At 43.7% G+C, this 17,605-nt stretch overlaps 1 protein-coding gene and 1 long non-coding RNA gene across 3 annotated transcripts in view; both read left to right on the plus strand.

Moving 5' to 3' along the window:
* Positions 1–6,515, plus strand: part of LOC115287910 — an 8,092-nt gene extending 1,577 nt beyond the window's left edge. The window contains exons 2-3 of the long non-coding RNA XR_003906709.1: positions 6,129–6,198; positions 6,432–6,515. This is a non-coding gene — a long non-coding RNA (uncharacterized LOC115287910). The remainder of the gene's footprint in view (positions 1–6,128; positions 6,199–6,431) is intronic.
* Positions 6,516–6,781: 266 nt separating this feature from the next.
* Positions 6,782–16,641, plus strand: TSN (translin). 2 transcript variants are annotated; one of them, XM_029934731.1, is made up of 6 exons: positions 6,787–7,001; positions 8,130–8,223; positions 10,057–10,153; positions 11,810–11,925; positions 12,823–12,902; positions 14,488–16,641. In XM_029934731.1, the coding sequence occupies exons 1-6, from the start codon at positions 6,936–6,938 to the stop codon at positions 14,719–14,721; spliced, it is 687 nt and encodes a 228-aa protein (XP_029790591.1). In that variant the 5' UTR covers positions 6,787–6,935; the 3' UTR covers positions 14,722–16,641. The 2 variants fall into 2 exon arrangements, with proteins under 2 accessions (XP_029790592.1, XP_029790591.1); XM_029934732.1 differs by lacking the exon at positions 12,823–12,902 and having other exon boundaries at positions 6,782–7,001; positions 14,488–14,684.
* The last annotated feature ends 964 nt before the right edge of the window (positions 16,642–17,605 follow it).

Genomic DNA, 17,605 nt, shown 5'->3' on the forward strand with positions numbered 1-17,605 from the left:
TTGTTTTTGGCAGCATTTACCCTTGTCTGCTCACTGACTAAGGTCCACAGTTTATCAAGATTGACAGTTGGGCAGAAGCTCTGGTTCCTTTTTAAGTGGTAATGCCTCATACCAACTTTTCCAAAGTAACCTGGATGATATTTGTCAAAGTTAATCCTGTGGTGATGCATGCCACCAGCATTACCCCGACCTCCTGGGTGCTTCCGGTGCTTGCCGATGCGGCCGTGACCATGGCTCACGTGGCCCCGAAGTTTCCGGGTCTTCCTCAGTCTGGAAGGCATGTTGGCGACCCAGAAGAAATAGCAAGAAAGAATTCTTAAAGAGAAAAAGGTGATTTTATTAAAGCATGGGCACAGGACCCACGGGCAGAAAGACCTGCTCTGCAGCTGTGACGGGTAACTGATTGTATACCCTCAGGTCAAAAGCGGGGTTGGGACAGCGTACATCTCTAAGGAATTTTGGAAGCAAGGTTTCTAGGATCTTGAGGGGCTAACTTTTTGTTAGGAAAATGTCATGTTCTACTATTTAGTAAAACCTCAGTCATGAGACACTTCAGGTGTATGTCAGGGGCCACAAGCTTGGCGTATGATTGCCAGCATATATCTTGGGGGGAGTAGAGATAAAGGAAGTTTCCAAAGTAATCTTTATATGTTAAAGTAGACTCACAGGATCCTGGAGGGTCAGGATAATCTTAAACCAAGATTCCCTTTTGTCCCCAGAAAAGTGTCATCATGAAGGCCGCTGAGCTCCCAGAGGGAGGTCACTCTGCCTCTTTCAAGGACTTGTCACTGGGCTGTAGGCAGTAAGGGGAAATTAATTTTTCATTTGCCTCTGTTTCCCACGTCGCCATGGCAAGCACTTAAACCCCCTTACATCTTGATGAGGGTGATGTTAGGGCTCCAGGAAATGAAGTCTATAGTTTTCCGGAGAGTAGGCGATGGAGAAGATTGCCTTTTTCTTACAGTTTACTGAGTTCTCTGTAAACTGAAGGAGACGCCTGTCCTGCATGACTGTGATCTCTATCAGTCAATCATCTGCTTTTTCCTTTCCCTTGTTCTCAGGCAGCCAGGAGTGTCCGAGGAACAGGACATACATCCCACCTGGAGGGGGCAGGGCGTGCTGTTAGCCTGTACTTTCCCTCAGCTTGCTCCATGGTCCCTCATCAATACTACTCTAGTAAGGGTGGACGGTGGATTGCAGATGTTAAAAAGAAAACGACTATCCCTAAACGCAGTCACTTATGTTAAGGACCCATGTCAGTAAATGAAGACTTAATACCTAACTGACTATAGTTCACTGTCTGTGTAAACTTTAATCTGCTAAACTGGAGGTCATTCTGATAGATCCCTTCCATTCCGCTTGGGAGGGTGACAGGTGACAATGCATTATTTGCTAATAATTTTCTTCTCTTTCCTCTCTGTCTTTAAAATCCTTTCCTTTTCTGCAGCTCCATGAAGCTCCTTTCTGTTTGGTGGATAGGATGCTGCCTTCTTTATGAATCATTTAATAAAGCCATCTAGATCTTCAAATTTACTTGTTTGTGTTTTGTTTGTTTTTAAAGATTTTATTTTTAAGGAATATATACCCAACGTGGGGCTCAACAACCCTGAGATCAAAGGTTGCATGTCCTATCAACCAAGTCAGCCAGGTGCTCCTGGATTTTGCTCTTTAGCACAGGGAAAGTAGGCGGTGGGGTGGTGTGCAGGCTATAGCAGTAGTCCAGACGGAGCTGGTCTGGGGATAGTGGTGGTAGGTACTCTGGCACCTGTGAAGGCCAAGTCTGGCTGGTGCCCAGGTGTGCATGTGGGAAGAGCAGACAGTGAGCTGTAGAGGAGAAACACAGACTGGGGCTCCATCTCAGACCTATGAATCAGAATCTGCTTAGAAACAAACCCCCTTCCCCACTGGGCAATCCATGTGCTCTCCTAGATCTCACTTTGAGTAACAGGAGCAGAGATTTGGGGACTGATCACTGTATTGGGTTGAATTGTGTCCTCCTTGAGATAAATTTAAGTTTTCACGCCCTGTACATGTGATGGAAACAGTGTCTTTGCAGGTGTAATCGAGATGAGGTCATGCTGAAGTAGGATGGACCCTATTCCAATAACTAGTGTCTTTATATAAAGAGAGAAATTTGGACACACACACACACACACAAACGCCACTTGGTAACAGAGACTGGAGTGATGTGTTTGCAAGCTGAGGAACATCAAAGATTGCTGGCAACCAGCAGAAACTAGGAAGAGGTAAAGAAGGACTCTTTCCTACAGTCTTCAGAGAGACAGTGGCCCTGCCAGCATCTTGAATTTGGATTCCTGAAGTCTCTCGACCTGTGAGAACGTAGGTTTCTGTTGGTTTAAGCCCCCTAGTTAGTGGTAATTTGTAAGGGCAGCCTTGGGGAAGCAATTCGGTTAACATGATCAGTACAGCCTGCAGTGGTTTTCCCAGGAAAACACGGGGCCTGTTCCCGTCTTGTCTTGCCAGGCTGGGAGCTGCCTGTTCGGACCAGGTGCTGGAGGAACTCCTGGATGTTTCTAGAGAGCAGGCCACCCTCTCGTTGGCCCTTCAGCAGACTATAGAGGTCAGCCCTTAACTGGGGACAGGGTCTCAGTTGCCAGATTCTCACTTGCAGCCCAGACTGCTCCAGTTTGCGTGTGTGTGTGTGTGTGTGTGTGTGTGTGTGTGTGTTTCCTTTCCAAACCTGTGTCAGTCACTCCCGGTTAATGGGGACTCCTGGTGATGTTCACTTGAGCCCTGCCAGGCAACACCCCATTCAGCTGAGCCTCCTTGGCCAGGACCCAAGGGGTGCTCTGGGACCCGGGCAGGTGGTCACAGGAGGTGGTGTGGCCTCCTGGTCAGGGAGCCCAGAAACCTGTTAACCCTTGAGCCACATGCCAGGAGAAACCCTCAGCTTTCATATCCATAGAGAAGAGTTTGGGTGACATGATTGTGAAGGCCAGTCTCCTGGGGGAGTCTGTGCCCTCTAGTGCAGTAGGGACGCTACTTTTGTGTGTGTGTATGTGTGTGTATGTGTGTGTGTGTGTGTGTGTGTGTGTGTGTGTGGTGATTGACCTGTGGAACTTTGATTTTATTTTTTTTTAATTTTTAAAAAAATTTACATCCAAGTGAGTTAGCATATAGTGCAACAATAATTTGAGGAGCAGATTCCTTAGTGCCCCTTACCCATTTAGCCCATCCCCCCACAGCCCCTCCAGCACCCCTCTGTTCTCCGTATTTAAGAGTCTCTTATGTTTTGTCCCCCTCCCTGTTTTTATATTATTTTTACTTCCCTTCCCTTATGTTCATCTGTTCTGTGTCTTAAGCTGCTCAGATGAATGAAATCATATCATATTTGTCTCTCTCTGACTACTCCTTTTTTAAATGTTTATTTATTTATTTAAAAAATTTTTTTTACATTTGTTTAGTTTTGAGAGACAGAGACAGAGCACAAGCTGGGGAGGGGCAGAGACAGAGGGAGACACCGAATCTAAAGCAGGCTCCAGGCTTTGAGCTGTCAGCACAGAGCCTGACACAGGGTTCAAACTCAGAAACTGTGAGCTCATGACCTGAGCCAAAGTCGGATGCTTAACTGACTGAGCCACCCAGGCGCCCTTGTTTATTTAGTTTTGAAAGAGAGAGAAAGATAGAGAGAATGCGGGGAGGGGCAGGGAGAGAGGGAGACAGAGGACCTGAAGCAGGCTCTGTGACAGCACAGAGCCCAATGCCAGGGTCGAACTCATGAACCCTGAAATTATGGCCTGAGCCAAATTCGGACGCTTAACAGACTGAGCCACCCAGGCACCCCAGTAGTAGGGACACTACTAGCAGCTGGCCTGTCTCATGCCCAGACGACAGCCTAGAGCCACAGATGTTTGTCCTTCCTTCCTCTTCCTCTCCCTCTCCTGTCCTCCCTTCCTTCTCTCCTCTCTCTCTTATTTCTGGTTTGCACACAGAAGCGTGGAGTCTGACACTTTGCAGGGTAGAGGGGGGTCTTCACGGAGCTGTACGGTCTTGAATACACTGCCTTGGCACCCGACCCCTGGCACTCAATGCCAGTGGCACCCGTATTCATTGTGGCAACCTTAAGGCCTCCAGATACTTCCACACGCCCCTCCGTGGAGGGCTAAGTGTGTGCTCACTGTGTGTCTCTCCCTTCCTTCCCCCCAATGACCTCCATTGACGTCGCTCTGTTGGTATGCAGTGGTGGCATGTCATTCCCGTGGTGCAACTGTCCCACCTATGGGCCAGAGCCCAGCGTGGTAAGGCCAGGGAGCTGGGCCTTAGAAGGAGGGGGTTTGTGGGGAGGACCCGAGGGCAGCAGGAGAAGGGAGGCGGGTACTGGGAGGGAGTCCCATCAGCCCTGTCTCCCCTCCCCTCCCCTAGCTCCCCTCTCTTCCTGCCACTCTGCCCGTGGGGTCACCACCCAACGTGTCTACCTGGATAGTGGGCCAGCTATTGCAGTCAGCCTGCTCAGCCCCGCCCAGCTGCCCCCTGCTGGTCACGGACCTGTGGGAATGGGCTGAACGGAACAAAGGTGGGGAGAGGCGAGAGACTGCCTCAACAGGGCAGCCTCAGTGTCACACAACAAACTAAAAATTGAATGGATAATAAAATGTGGTACACACATAAAATAGAATATTATTCAGCCTTAAGAAGGAATGAAATTCTGACACATGGTGCAACATAGGTGAATTTTGAAGTCATTATCCTACGTGTAATAAGCCATTTACAAAAAGACAAATACCATATGATTCCACTTCTCTGAGGTACCTAGAAGAGTCAACTTCATAGGGACAGAAAGTCATCTTGTGCACATTTATGGTTCCCCAAACTTTTAGAGATAGGTGTTAATGAATTCTGACCTGACAAATGAGAAAAGACACTCTTAGGGGATGCTTAAACCTCTTAGATTACTAGAAAAAAGCGATTTGGCAGACTCATGTCTGCTAGAGTTTCAAAACTCACAATCTTTATTTTGAGTGGAAATAGAGAGAAGTGTCGCAGGATTTGAAAAACGATTTTGGATTTATATGAAGTCAGTGAATACACAGAAATGGTGCTAAGAACATGTTTGGCAAGTACCAAGTCTAAATAAAAACGAGCTTCTGTTCCCGTTTTCATTCTTTTTTGTGAATTAGGAGATTGTACTGCTTATGTTACACCACAGAATGGTATGGATGTCAGAGGAACACAAGCCAAAATAAATAGGTAAATAAAATAATAAAATAAAATAAAAATCTTGAACTTGAGCAAGTTGTTAAGACAGCGTTTCTAGCCTGTCACATTTTAAGGTTGTAGGGGTCAAGTTAGATAAAGCATTTGAAGCCTCTTGCAAATATTATTGTTAAATGGTATAGAGATGATAAATAGCATAGAAATTAAGACAAATAATTTGGATTCCAGCTTCAACATTTACTAGCTGCATACGACCTAAAGCAAGTCAATTAATCTGTTACTATAGTTATTTCATTTATAAGGTAACAATAATATCCACTTCACAAAAGTATAATGAAGTTACAATGTCTTTCATGTAAGTTTTAGAATAAATTCTCACACAAAGCAAACAACCTTCATCTAGTTGAAATAAGTAATCATTTAAAATCATTTGGAGAGTGCATTCTACTGTGGAACTATATATAGTTATATATATATATAATGTATAATTTCTAGACATGAGAGACACTATTTCGAGAAAAGCCCCTTTTCTCGTTCTATAACAAATAACTAATTAACCCTTGAACTGGAAAAAAGGACTGGTCCAGAAGCAGTTGTTTCACATGCAATTGCTCCTAAACTCAGCAGGACCACTGGCTTCCCAGTCATAAGACTCTTGGTTATGGACTTTCTGAAAACGCAATAGTTAACTATACCAAGCATCGCTTCATTTGTTAACAGACTAGTGATCAGTGTGTAACCAAAAGCGTATTAGTCCTTAGCCTGTTAGTATAAATTAACAATTTTTTTTTCATTTATCAGTTATGTGGTTCTCCCCCTCTCCTCCCCGCCCCCCTTGCTTACACCTGCAGGCGGGACACTTATTTGATTATTGCTGGAGTCTGTGCTCACCGAATTGCAATTTTTCTATCTCAAACACTTGTTTGGCTTTCACAGTGTCTTTTTATTTTCAGGTTGACACTACGCATTTCTACTGTAGAGCAGATGTATGGAATAACTCTGCAAGGACAAGAAATCCGTAAGGTGTTTGCCTCAAAGGAATTGGGATAAAGAGGTGTTAGTTGAGTGGAAGAGGAACTTCCCGCCATACACGCTTTAAAAATCCATATAATGTAAATAGGTTATACAGTCATACAGAGAAGACGTTAACATTTTTCGCTCGCAATCCATCTACTCTCACGGTCCCCGCCCCCCCGTTTTTATTTCCCCGTGTATTCTTTGCAAATACGACTGCATGGTTTGTCCTTTTTCCTCAGGAAGATTGCACTCTTCGTTTATCTGCACTGGGATTTTTACGCACTCTTCTGCATCGAAGCATTTCTCCAGACTGCCGCAGCACAAACAATTACGTAAGTTCAAGGCTGCGCCCGTTTGCCCCGCCCCCAAGCCCGCCTCGCCCTGCCCCCTCAGGCCCTCAGCCACGAGGGACCCTCCTCCTCCCCTTAGCGGAGGGCTTCCGGCCATGCTCTCCCGAAGATCCCTAGATGAAAGCCCCGCCCAGCATTTCCGCCCCGCCCCCTGGGCTCGCGCCTCGGCTCCTGACGCGGCCGGCGGCACATCAGGCAGCGCGGCGGGCAGCCCGGCAATCCTGCGCGCCGCGGACCTGGGAGGACCCCAGCGACGTCCGTAGCGCAGGGCCGGGTGGACGCGGCGGTGTCGGCGGCGGCTGCTGGCGTTGCGACTGACTGCGCTGGTGTGCTCTGAAACGCTTTTCGGCGGCCACCCTTGCCGCTCTGGTCGATTGTTGTGCAGCCGGCGCCATGTCTGTGAGCGAGATCTTCGTGGAGCTGCAGGGTTTTTTGGCCGCCGAGCAGGACATCCGAGAGGCGAGCCTCCTCTCTTCCCCTTCCCCTTCCCTTTCCCTTTCCTTTCTTGCTTGGCCACCGTGCCCGGCCCTTCTCTGTCGCTCTGTCTCGACCAGTGGGGAAGCCTCCGGGGGTGGGTTGCTTCCCATCCTGTATCAGCTTAGGGCACGTTCCTCTCCCTCCCCCGATTCTGCTGTCCGGTCCTGGGTCTCTGGGTTCAAGTCTCGGCTCTCGTTCTAGTGTCAGTCTTCTTGCTTTCTGGCGCTTGTTGATGTCGAAGGCTCAGCGCTTGGGACCCAGAGAACACGCGTTTCAGTGTTTGTGTAGCACGTGTGGCCTCTTCTCTTTAAGGCTCTCTTATGGCTTCTTAGTCCACATTGAATAATAATCCAGATTCGACTGTAGCGCACAGGTTGTCTTCTCCCCTCCATCTCATTTTACGCCACCTTCTGTTGTGTATTATATTCACTTTAGTTATCTTTTATTTTTCTAGTTCCTCAGATAGTTTCTTGACTCAGGACCATTTGCATGCATTGTATGCTTTTCCGGAAATTCGCGTCTTTCCTTTTGCTTATTTCGTATTCATATCCTTGATCTCAAAGTCTGTCATGTTTTTTAGTAGTGCATTCATATTAAAAAAATTTGTGCGATCCGTATTTTTTAAACGTTGGTCGACTCCATTATGCTCTAAACTGCAAGAAGGAAGGGACTAATTGGGTACCAATATTTACACAGCGCTTCCCACATAAATATGCTGTGAATATTCGTTAATTAAAAAATACCCAATCTTTGTATTGCATTGCATTTTTCGTTTTTTTACAAATTACATTCAGAAACTTCATTTAATATTCATAGTGTTTCAGTGGGATAGTGGGGAGGTGGCGGCAATTATCCTTTGAAGGCTGCATAATAAATCTCAGGCTCTGTAGTGACCTCTTGAAGGTCTCACAGAGGAAGTAAGTGGCAAAGTCAAGATTCAAACCTGGATATTTTCTGTACCAGTTCAGTCCTTGTAAAGATTGTTAGAGTTTTAAATGTGTGTGAAGGTGTCATGGGTACTTAATCTATGCTGTCTAATGTATCGGGTTTGAGGTAATAAAAATAGTTCCATTGAGTTTATCTGATACTTTGATTTTTAATTCTTTCTAGGAAATCCGAAAAGTTGTACAGAGTTTAGAACAAACAGCTCGAGAGATTTTAACTTTACTGCAAGGGGTCCATCAGGGTGCTGGTTTTCAGGACAGTAAGTTCTTTGCTTTGATTTTGAAAAAAAAATTTTAAGTTTATTTACTTATTTTGAGAGAGAGCAGGGGAGGGGTAGAGAGTGCAGGAGAGAGAGAATCCCAAGCAGGCTCTGCAGTGCTAGCACAGAGCCCAATGTGGGGCTTGAGTCCATGAACATGAGATCAAAATCAAGAGTCAGACACCTAACCAACTGAACCACTCAGGTGCCCCATTGATTTGGAATATTTTTTAAAAATCCAATTTATGAGTCTTTCACTTAAGAGTTAATTTCCATTCAGAAGACATTTTAAGTCTGTATTATTATTATTATTTTTTTTTTTAAGAAAAATGTCCCTCATAGCCCATGAAGAAGTAGGTGAGTTGAGTGTTCTATAGATTTACAGAGTTCTGGAATTCTATGTGTGATGGTTGATTTTTCACTTTCACATAGTAATGTAGTAATGTGATTATAATGTGATAATTTTAATAGATTTGTAATTCTCTTATGTATCTAATTTCTATTTGGCTCTCTTCTTAAACCCAGTCTTTCATGAGGTGCCTGGGTGGCTCAGTCATTAAGTGTCTGACTCTTGATTTCAGCTCAGGTCATGATCTCATGGTCCAAGAAAGTGCATTTGAGCCCTGTGTCTGATGCTGCATTGACAGCATGGAGCCTGCTTGGGATTCTCTCTGCCCCTGCTTGCTTGCATTAAAAGAGAAATAAACCCAATCTTTCATTCATTTAATATGGTTTAATATGCATTTGTGATAAGGAAAGTCCAGTGTAGAATGTTCCTAATGTGTTTATAGTTGGCATCTTTCACGGATATCGAATATGACAAGTTTAAACATGGGGCCTTCAGTGTAGGATGTAGCCAGCACAACTGAAAGAGCAGAAATACATGATCAGTCAGAGTGATATAATACTGTAACTTACAGGTGCACAGGGAAGTCCTTTTACTCAGTGCTATGGACTTGGTCAGTCTGAGTATAATTGATAAAGCTTCTTTTTGATCAAATGTGGGAGCTAGAAGCTGTCCAATTTCAGGCTTCCTTTTGGAATAGCAGCTGGTGCATGGCCCCCTAAGGATGACAATTGTTTTTTTTTTTTTTTTTAATTTTTAAAAAAATTGTTATTTTTTTAATACCTTTTTTTGAAGTTAGTTTATTTTGAGAGTGAGAGAGATGTGGGATGGGGCAGAGAGACAGGGGGAGAGAGAGAGAGAGAGAATGAATCCCAAGCAGGCTCCACATTGTCGGTGCACACTCCAGTGCAGGGCTCAAACCCACAAACCGCTAGGTTATGACCTGAGTAGAAACCAAGAAGTTGGACCCTTAACTAACTCAGCCACCTAGTTGCCCCAAGGATGACATTATTTATGACAGCCTGCTGTCTTGTTTGCTAAAGTCTTATTCCCTTTCAGCAAGTTTTTGCCTGCTTTTCAGTGTTGGATAATGAGTAGGGAAACTAGAGTTGAAATTTTGAGAGCCAGGTTGAAAAGTAGAGCTGTATACCCTGCATTTGGTCATGAATTTTTTTAATTTATTTTTGAGAGACAGAGACAGCTCGAGCAGGGGAGGGTCAGAGAGACAGGGAGACACAGAATCCGAAGACAGGTTCCAGGCTCTGAGCTGTCAGCATGGAGCCTGACGTGGGGCCCAAACCCACAAACTGCGAGATCTTGACCTGAGCTGAAGTTGGATGCTTAACTGACTGAGCCACCCAGGCTCCCATTTTTTCTTTTTAAAGTTGACTTATTTCTAGATGGACTGAACAGATTATTAAGCAAGAACTGTATTTGAAATTTGGTAAATCTTTCATTATTCTGTTTGATTATTTTTTTGTGATCAGTTCCAAAGAGGTGTTTGAAAGCGCGAGAACATTTTGGTACAGTGAAGACGCATCTAACGTCATTGAAGACCAAGTTCCCTGCTGAACAGTATTACAGGTTTGTGAGAAGAGTAGCGTTATTTTGTAATGTTAAGTAAAAATAAAGGCAGGACAAAAATTATATGTACCAAATGATTGCTTAGAACTAGGTAAAAACCTCTCTATGTAGAAGAAACAATGAAAAGGAGTTAGGCTTAACGGGGGTATTTTAATGGTGACAAAGATGGGGATTTTTTTCCCCTCCCTTTGAGAATTTTTCTAAGGAACACATGATTTTTATAAGGAAAAAGGAATTAAAAATATTTGTTATATTAAGGTCAAATAAAGATATTTTCTTAGTGTATTCAAGTTACTTGTGAAATTGGGTGAACCATATCTAGGCTCTTGAGGGTATGGGATTAGGTGGCACTATATAAATGGAGTTGAGTTTTTCCTCAAAATTTGAATTTTACTGCCAAGTAACATGTTTAGCCAATATTCTGTATCTTGTTGACCATTAATTTTAAGAGTCACCATTGCTTAATGCACCACTAGGGAAGAAAATTTGTTGCCAGTCATAATTGTGAAATTTATAGATTGTAAAATGCATCTCAATTTCACAGATGTTAAGTTGGAAAGAACTACATCTGAGTATTGATGAAATATAGTGAAAAAGAACCTAAAATCTCTACTTGTGCCTGTTTTCCTACTGAAAAAGATGTTCTGTTAAGACACATATGTGGGCACAAAACAAGCCATGTATGTGGGAAGTGGATAATATTGCTTCACAGGATAATTTAAGGCAGGGACTGGCCCGCTGCCTCTGGAGGCTAAGAATTACTTCTATTCTAAAGGGTTGTTAAAAAAAGAAAAACACCCAAATGTGTGACAGAGACTGAATGTGGTTCACAAAGCCTAAAATACTACTATCTAGTCCTTCACAGAAAGTTTGCCGACCTTGCTGTAAGGTACTAATGGGTGTAGAGAGACCTTGAACGACAGGGTTGGCAGGATCTCTAGGATCATGTAGTTTGGAAGTCACACAGAGGCTGACCTCTCGGGGATTTGGCCCTTAGAGGGTTTTGTTTGACTTGTATTGAAATTCTTTTTGGACTTTGCCATATTTGAAATTCAGGAGGTGTAGCGTTAGTATTTGAGGTTGTAAAATTCCCTATTCTTTTTTTCAGGTTTCTAGCTCAGTTTAACTGCAGGATCCTGAAGGTTTAAGTCTGTTGGTTTAGTGATTGCAAATGGTAGTTATGTGTATGAATCAAGATTTTCTTAATATTCCACATTCAGGTCAAAATGTTAGAGTAAGTAAGGGGTTGAGGCAGGTGTACAATTGCAGTTGTCCTCAATCTGCAGTTGCCGTTTTGATTTTTCTCTTAGCATGATTATTGTTCCTGCTGATTAAACTTCTCAGGGATAGTTGTTCTTGTCGTCCATAATCTTCGACTGTAAATATCTTTATGTTCATTGAAGTTGGATCATGCTTATCATTTGTTAGACTTCTAATAGTAATTGCTTATAAATGTGAACACGTAAGGGTTATGTTAAATCCACCTAATATATTTAAATGTCATGTTTTTCCATGTTTTTTTTTTTTTGTTGTTGTGGTCTCACATGGATTTGATTGGAAAGAGCATTCTGTCACTAAGATGTTTGACTACGCTGTGCTACATTTGCCTCTTAAAACCCCCGGTCCCTCCACCTAAATGAGCTTCTCTCCATGCAGATTTCACGAGCACTGGAGGTTTGTGTTGCAGCGTTTGGTCTTCTTGGCAGCGTTCGTGGTGTACTTGGAATCAGAAACGCTTGTGACTCGGGAAGCGGTTACGGAGATTCTTGGCAGTAAGTGTCTCCGTTAGTGCTGGTCGGCAGGAGCAGGCTTGGTCGCTGAATTTCTGGTTGCGCAGGAGGCTATTGCCTATACTTCATATTTATTAAAACACACGAGCACTAAGTGCAGAAATAGTGATTTGGAAACACAAAAAGTAAGAATGTGTAGTGGCTTGCTTTTTGTATTTGGGTATTGCTTGTGGTTTTTAAAAATTAGTTCTTAAAAAAATCAAGGCTGTGAAAAGTTGAATGAATAGTACAGTGAAACCTGTTTACACCCCTCTTTGATTTTCTTCTTGTTAACATTTTGCCATGTCTTTAAAATATTTTTTTATTTTTAATTTTTATTTTAGGGACCTCATGTGAACAGGGAGGGGGCGGAGGGAGAGGGAGAGAGAATTCTAAGTGGGCTCCATGCTCAGTGTGGGGCTCGATCCCACAACCCTGGGATCATGAGTTGAGCTGAAATTTTCAACTGACTGAGCCCCCCAGGCACCCCAACATTTTGCCCTGTGTGTGCGGTCTTCTCATTTCTCATTCGTGTGCACGTGTGAGCACTGTGAATGTCACTTATGGGTGTCACAGCTTCTCTTCTAAATGCTGTGACACGCTTTATCCAGAAACAAAGGTATTCTCTGGTATAACCAGATAACATTCTGGGTGGCATTGCTTTTTGAGAGAAGAATAAGAGGAAAAATTAAAGTCTTAAGGGCTCAGATATCCATAGTGAGGCCAGGTTGTCAAAAGTATGAACACATTATAAAGATTCTTTTAAAAGATTCTTCTTTTCCTTTGAGAGAAACAATGTGTGTGTGTATGTTTGTATATATATGTAGTAATTTATATTTTTAGGCTCCTATTCTGTTAACATCATGACCTTTTTTTTTTTTACTTTGGTGTATTTTTTAGTTGAGCCAGATCGGGAGAAAGGATTTCATCTGGATGTAGAAGATTATCTCTCGGGAGTTCTGATTCTTGCCAGTGAATTGGTAAGAAGCTTAGTAATTTGCCATTTGCGTTTTTGATCTTCCCACTTCACTATCAGTTTTTAAAATGGGTACAAAAATTCAGGAAGTCTTTTCTAAGCCCTCTATCCATCATCAGTTTTTCCTCAAGTGCTGTGTGTGCCATGGTTTCCTAGTCATCAGAGAAAGGCCAATTCATACAGTGAGCTAGCTGTGCATACTGACTAATGTGTGAAATAAAAAAAAATTTTTATTGGGGCATCTGGGTGGCTCAGTCGGTTAAGCATCTGACTTTGGCTCAGGTCATAATCTCACGGTTTGTGGGTTCGAGCCTCACATCGAGCTCTGTGCTGACAGCTCAGAGCCTGGAGCTTGTCTTTGGATTCTGTGTCTCCCTCTCTCTCTGCCCCTCCCCTGCTCATGTGGTCTCTCTCTGTCTCTCAAAAATAAATAAAAAGCATTAAAGTATATTTAAAAAATTGTTTTAAATTATGTTTATTCATTTTGAGAGAGAGAGAGAGACAGAATGCGAGTTGGGGAAGGGCAGAGAGAAGGAGACACAGAATTGGAAGGAGGCTTCAGGCTCTGAGCTGTCAGCGCAGAGCCCAGTGGGGGCCTCGAACCCATGAGTGTGACATCATGACCTGAGCGGAAGTCAGATACTTAATGGACTGAGCCACCCAGGTACCCCCTAAAGTGTGAATTTTTAAAAGATTGTAGTATCACTCCCTTTCTTTAAAATAATTTTTTTTTAACGTTTATTTATTTTTGAGAGACAGAGAGACAGAGTGTCAACACGGGAGGGGCAGATAGAGAGGGAGACACAGAATCTGATGCAGGCTCCAGGCTCTGAGCTGTCAGCACAGAGCCTGATGCGGGGTTCGAACTTAAAAACCGTGGGATTATGACCTGAGCCAAAGTCGGACACTTAACCGACTGAGCCCCCTGGTGCCCCTACCTCTCCCTTTCAAAGTAGTGATAAGAAACATATATTCCTAGTATATATTCCTGTGTTAATACATATACTTGTTTCAGGGAATAATTTAACCATATATATGTCATTTTTCTTTTATTCTTGTAATCTGTCTCTTGAGAAATTGTCCTATGTAAATAGTTCTAAAGAAGAAAAAAAGGTTGTTATAAAAGGGTTGAATGTAGCCTTCGTTCATGTTAATAGAAACTTGTAGACACAGAAACCCCCAGCAGAAAGGGAACCGTCCCGGGGCGCCTGCGTGGCTCTGTTGGTTAAGCTGCTGACTTCGGCTCAGGTCAGATCTCACGTCCGTGAGTTCGAGCCCCGCATCAGGCTCTGTGCTGACAGCTAGCTCAGAGCCTGGAGCCTGCTTCCAGTTCTGTGTCTCCTCTCTCTGCCCCTCCCCCTCTCATGCTCTGTCTCTCTCTGTATCAAAAATAAATAAAACATTTAAAAAAAAAAAGAAAGGGAACTGTCTCTTAAGTCACAAAGTAGCAGTGCGCATTAAGCAGTTGATGTAATTACGACAGACAGTGTGGCCAAGTTGCGTGGCCTCGAGCCTCTCTGGCTGTGACAGGAGGAAGGCCTGCCACGCGGCCCTGTTGTAAGCGTCTCCGTCTCTCTTCCCATCTGCAGTCTCGCCTGTCCGTCAACAGCGTGACCGCCGGAGACTACTCCCGGCCCCTCCACATCTCCACCTTCATCAACGAGCTGGACTCCGGCTTCCGCCTTCTCAACCTGAAAAATGACTCCCTGAGGAAGCGTTACGACGGCTTGAAGTACGATGTGAAGAAGGTGGAGGAGGTGGTCTACGACCTCTCCATCCGGGGCTTCAACAAGGAGACGGCGGCAGCTTGTGCAGAGAAGTAAAGTGGGAGGTGTCTTCTCCGCCCTGCCGACCTCAGCGGGCGCCTCTCCAGGCAGTTGGGGTGGCCCTGTTGCTAAACACCGCGCTTTATTCTCTTAACCAGTTGTGTGGTGAAGTCTCAGAATTGAAACACTTTCTTGGGGGTGAAAAAAATAGCCTTTACAAGGACAGATTTTCTTTGTTGTTTCAGTGAATTTGCTCTGTAATTCAGTGTATTTCAGTTTTGTCAAAAAGTGTAAATGTCAGTCTCTTGGTAAAGTCCTTTTCTCGCTTACCCCGATGCTGTTGATGTACTGATGGAGAAGTTTATCGTCTTGTGTTTCCTCCAGAAGTGATCCTTGGTGTTTTCTATCTCCACATTAGCCATCCATACCCAGGTGTGTGTAGCCTGGATGCAGTATAAAAATAAGTAATTAAAAAGGATGGTTGCCAAGCAAAGGACAACTTATTTTATATTTTCTCTCCTTATTTTAAGCCTTGTGAGTAAATCATATGTTGAAATGTTTTGCAAGAGAGTTACAGCCCCAGGGTCTCTCTCACTGCCATCAAAATATAAAAGATAAAATTGCAAAGTCAAGTTCAGATTATTTTGGGATGTTTTTGTACTAAGGGATTGAGTAACATCTTATCATTGGCTCTATTTGCCAGGTGGGGAGTAGGGCCTAGTGTTTTACAACACCTCTGTTTTCTGATGTTGCCTTAACATTCTGCTCTTGCAGCAGTTTAAAACTCGTTTTCACACACATCTTGAACTAACACTTCATATAATATATTTTTAAGCTATGAAACCTTTTCCTAGCTGCCAGCTAGACCGTCTGGTCTGAGACTACAAAGCCACCCAGTCAAGTTAATTAGCAATACGCTGACTGGTATGTTCTGAGGGGAAAATGCTGTGTTTTTGTCCGGAAAAAAGAGAAAACCTTGGATTAAGAAGGAAGATCAGCTGATTTGGTGATGGTTTTTAGAGTAAGCAATTTGAGGTTTCGGCAGCCATCCCAGCCGTCAGGTTTTGGATTTACAGTTTCGGGCAAGTCCTGGAAACCTTGTCAGCGCCCTCCTCCCCCTTCTCAGTTTTAGCTAGTGCTAAGAAAACTTGCCGTGTAATTTTGGCTGTTGAGCTGAAATGACTTAAAATGGGGACTTCATCCACAGATTTTTGGAGCTCGCTGAAAAGAAGGTGCTAGTGTTTCCAGAATAATAGGAAGCATTTAGATGTGTCATCCTCTGACGCCTAATACCAGGTTAGGCTTTCTGTTTGTGCAGTAGGATATTTGGCATTGCTCTCCGAGCCGTCATCAGGCCAAGGTAAGGACTGACTGGATTTTCCATCATGAGGAAAAGAAGCAGAAATGAAGCATAAATTGCTATGCATTTTCGGGTTTTAGAACAATTTTCTTGACAGCTCTTTTCTGCAGAAGAGTTTGTAGAAGGAAGGAAGGTGTTCAGGTCTTCAAAGAGCCTTGGTGCTCATCGAAGATGGGCAGTAATAGTGCTGCCTGGATTGAGCAGAAAGGCTTCAAATTATGTGATCAAATATGTGCAGCGGGCTTGGTAGTAGTTTTCTTCTCTGTGGAGGATGAATTCTGAATGTGTTTTGAGGCTGAAGAAGACTGGGGGTGATAAGCACATCCCGCTGTGTAATAGTTAAAGTGATCAAGAGACGCCAACCACTCGGAGTGAAGAGTATTTTAACTGACGGTATTGAAAGGCCTCAGCTCTGGTTTGAGTATATCAGAATTATTCTTTTCAACTTTAGAAGATTGAGCAGGTTAGAAAAAGTAGAGATGAAAACTAGTTTATGTTTCCTCCATAAATTAATTTATAAGAAGAGAACCCTTAAATACTTCGTAAGATTTGCCCTGTCTTAAACTTGAATGATATTGGTAACGCTTAAGAGAGTTTAATAAAAGAACGAAAGCTTCTTGGCAGTGTTTTGAGTCCTTTACTTAAGTGGCTGAAGAGTCGAGGAGCATGTGCGGAAGCCACGGGCACAGTCCCTGGTGTGCGCTCAGAAGTCATGGCACTCTTGTTTCTTGGTCCAGGCTGACAGACTCTTCAGGCAGAGCATCCTCTATGCCTGACATCAGTAAGGTATTCCCTGAGTCTGAAGTCATTTGTTTTCTTAGTCTTCACTGTAGTGGACATTAAACAAATTAAAAAAAAAAAAATTGCCCCTCTACTCCAAACAAGGATAAGAAAGATTAAGGGAGGGTTAAATTAGCTGACTGCACTGATGGTTTGAGTGAGCCGAGGGATGGGGGGTGTGGAGTCTAACTTAATGGTCAGGTTTCTAGTCTGGGAGACTAAGTTGATTTAGGTGCTGTTAGCTGAGAAGGGGCTTGGGGGTGGGAAGACTTTTGACTATGTTGGGTTTATGATGGTTGTTGGGCACAAGGTGGAGATGGCCAGCGGGACTTCGGGCACGAGGAAAGTTCGGAGGGAGTCTTGGGGGGCTCTGGGCAGCATTAGAGTGTATGTCGTAGGTAGGTCAGGAGAGTGGGCGTGGTCTCTGCAGAGCATGTGCAATGAGAAGAGTCTCCAGCTAAGGACACAGCCCTGGTTAATAGGGTTTATTAGTGAGTTTGGGAAATGGAGAAAGGGTTAGAGAGACTGAAAGAGAACGAGAGTGGCTTGTCGCAGAAGCCAGGGGAATAAGGAGTCTCTAGAAGGCTTTTTTTGGGGAGTGGGGTAAGAGATCTAAAATACACACTTTCAGCAGTGCCTGGGTGGCTCAGTCAGTTAATTGGCTCAGGTCATGATCTCACAGTTTGTGAGTTTGAGCCCCAAGTTTGGCTCCGTGGGCAGCAAGGAGCCTGCTTGGATTCTCTCTCTCCCTTTCTTTGCCCCACCCTTGTGTGAGTGTGCGTTCTTTCTTTCAAAATAAAT

This window comes from Suricata suricatta, chromosome 3 (assembly GCF_006229205.1).
Source record: "Suricata suricatta isolate VVHF042 chromosome 3, meerkat_22Aug2017_6uvM2_HiC, whole genome shotgun sequence".
Classification (NCBI taxonomy): Eukaryota; Metazoa; Chordata; class Mammalia; order Carnivora; family Herpestidae; genus Suricata; species Suricata suricatta.

Excerpts from the sequence above, each read along its gene's own strand:
- TSN (XM_029934731.1), top strand. The coding sequence starts at position 6,936 with ATGTCTGTGAGCGAGATCTTCGTGGAGCTGCAGGGTTTTTTGGCCGCC. Across the intron at positions 7,002-8,129 it reads CCGAGCAGGACATCCGAGAG|GAAATCCGAAAAGTTGTACA; the intron begins GCGAGCCTCCTC and ends AATTCTTTCTAG. Across the intron at positions 8,224-10,056 it reads GGGTGCTGGTTTTCAGGACA|TTCCAAAGAGGTGTTTGAAA; the intron begins GTAAGTTCTTTG and ends TTTTGTGATCAG.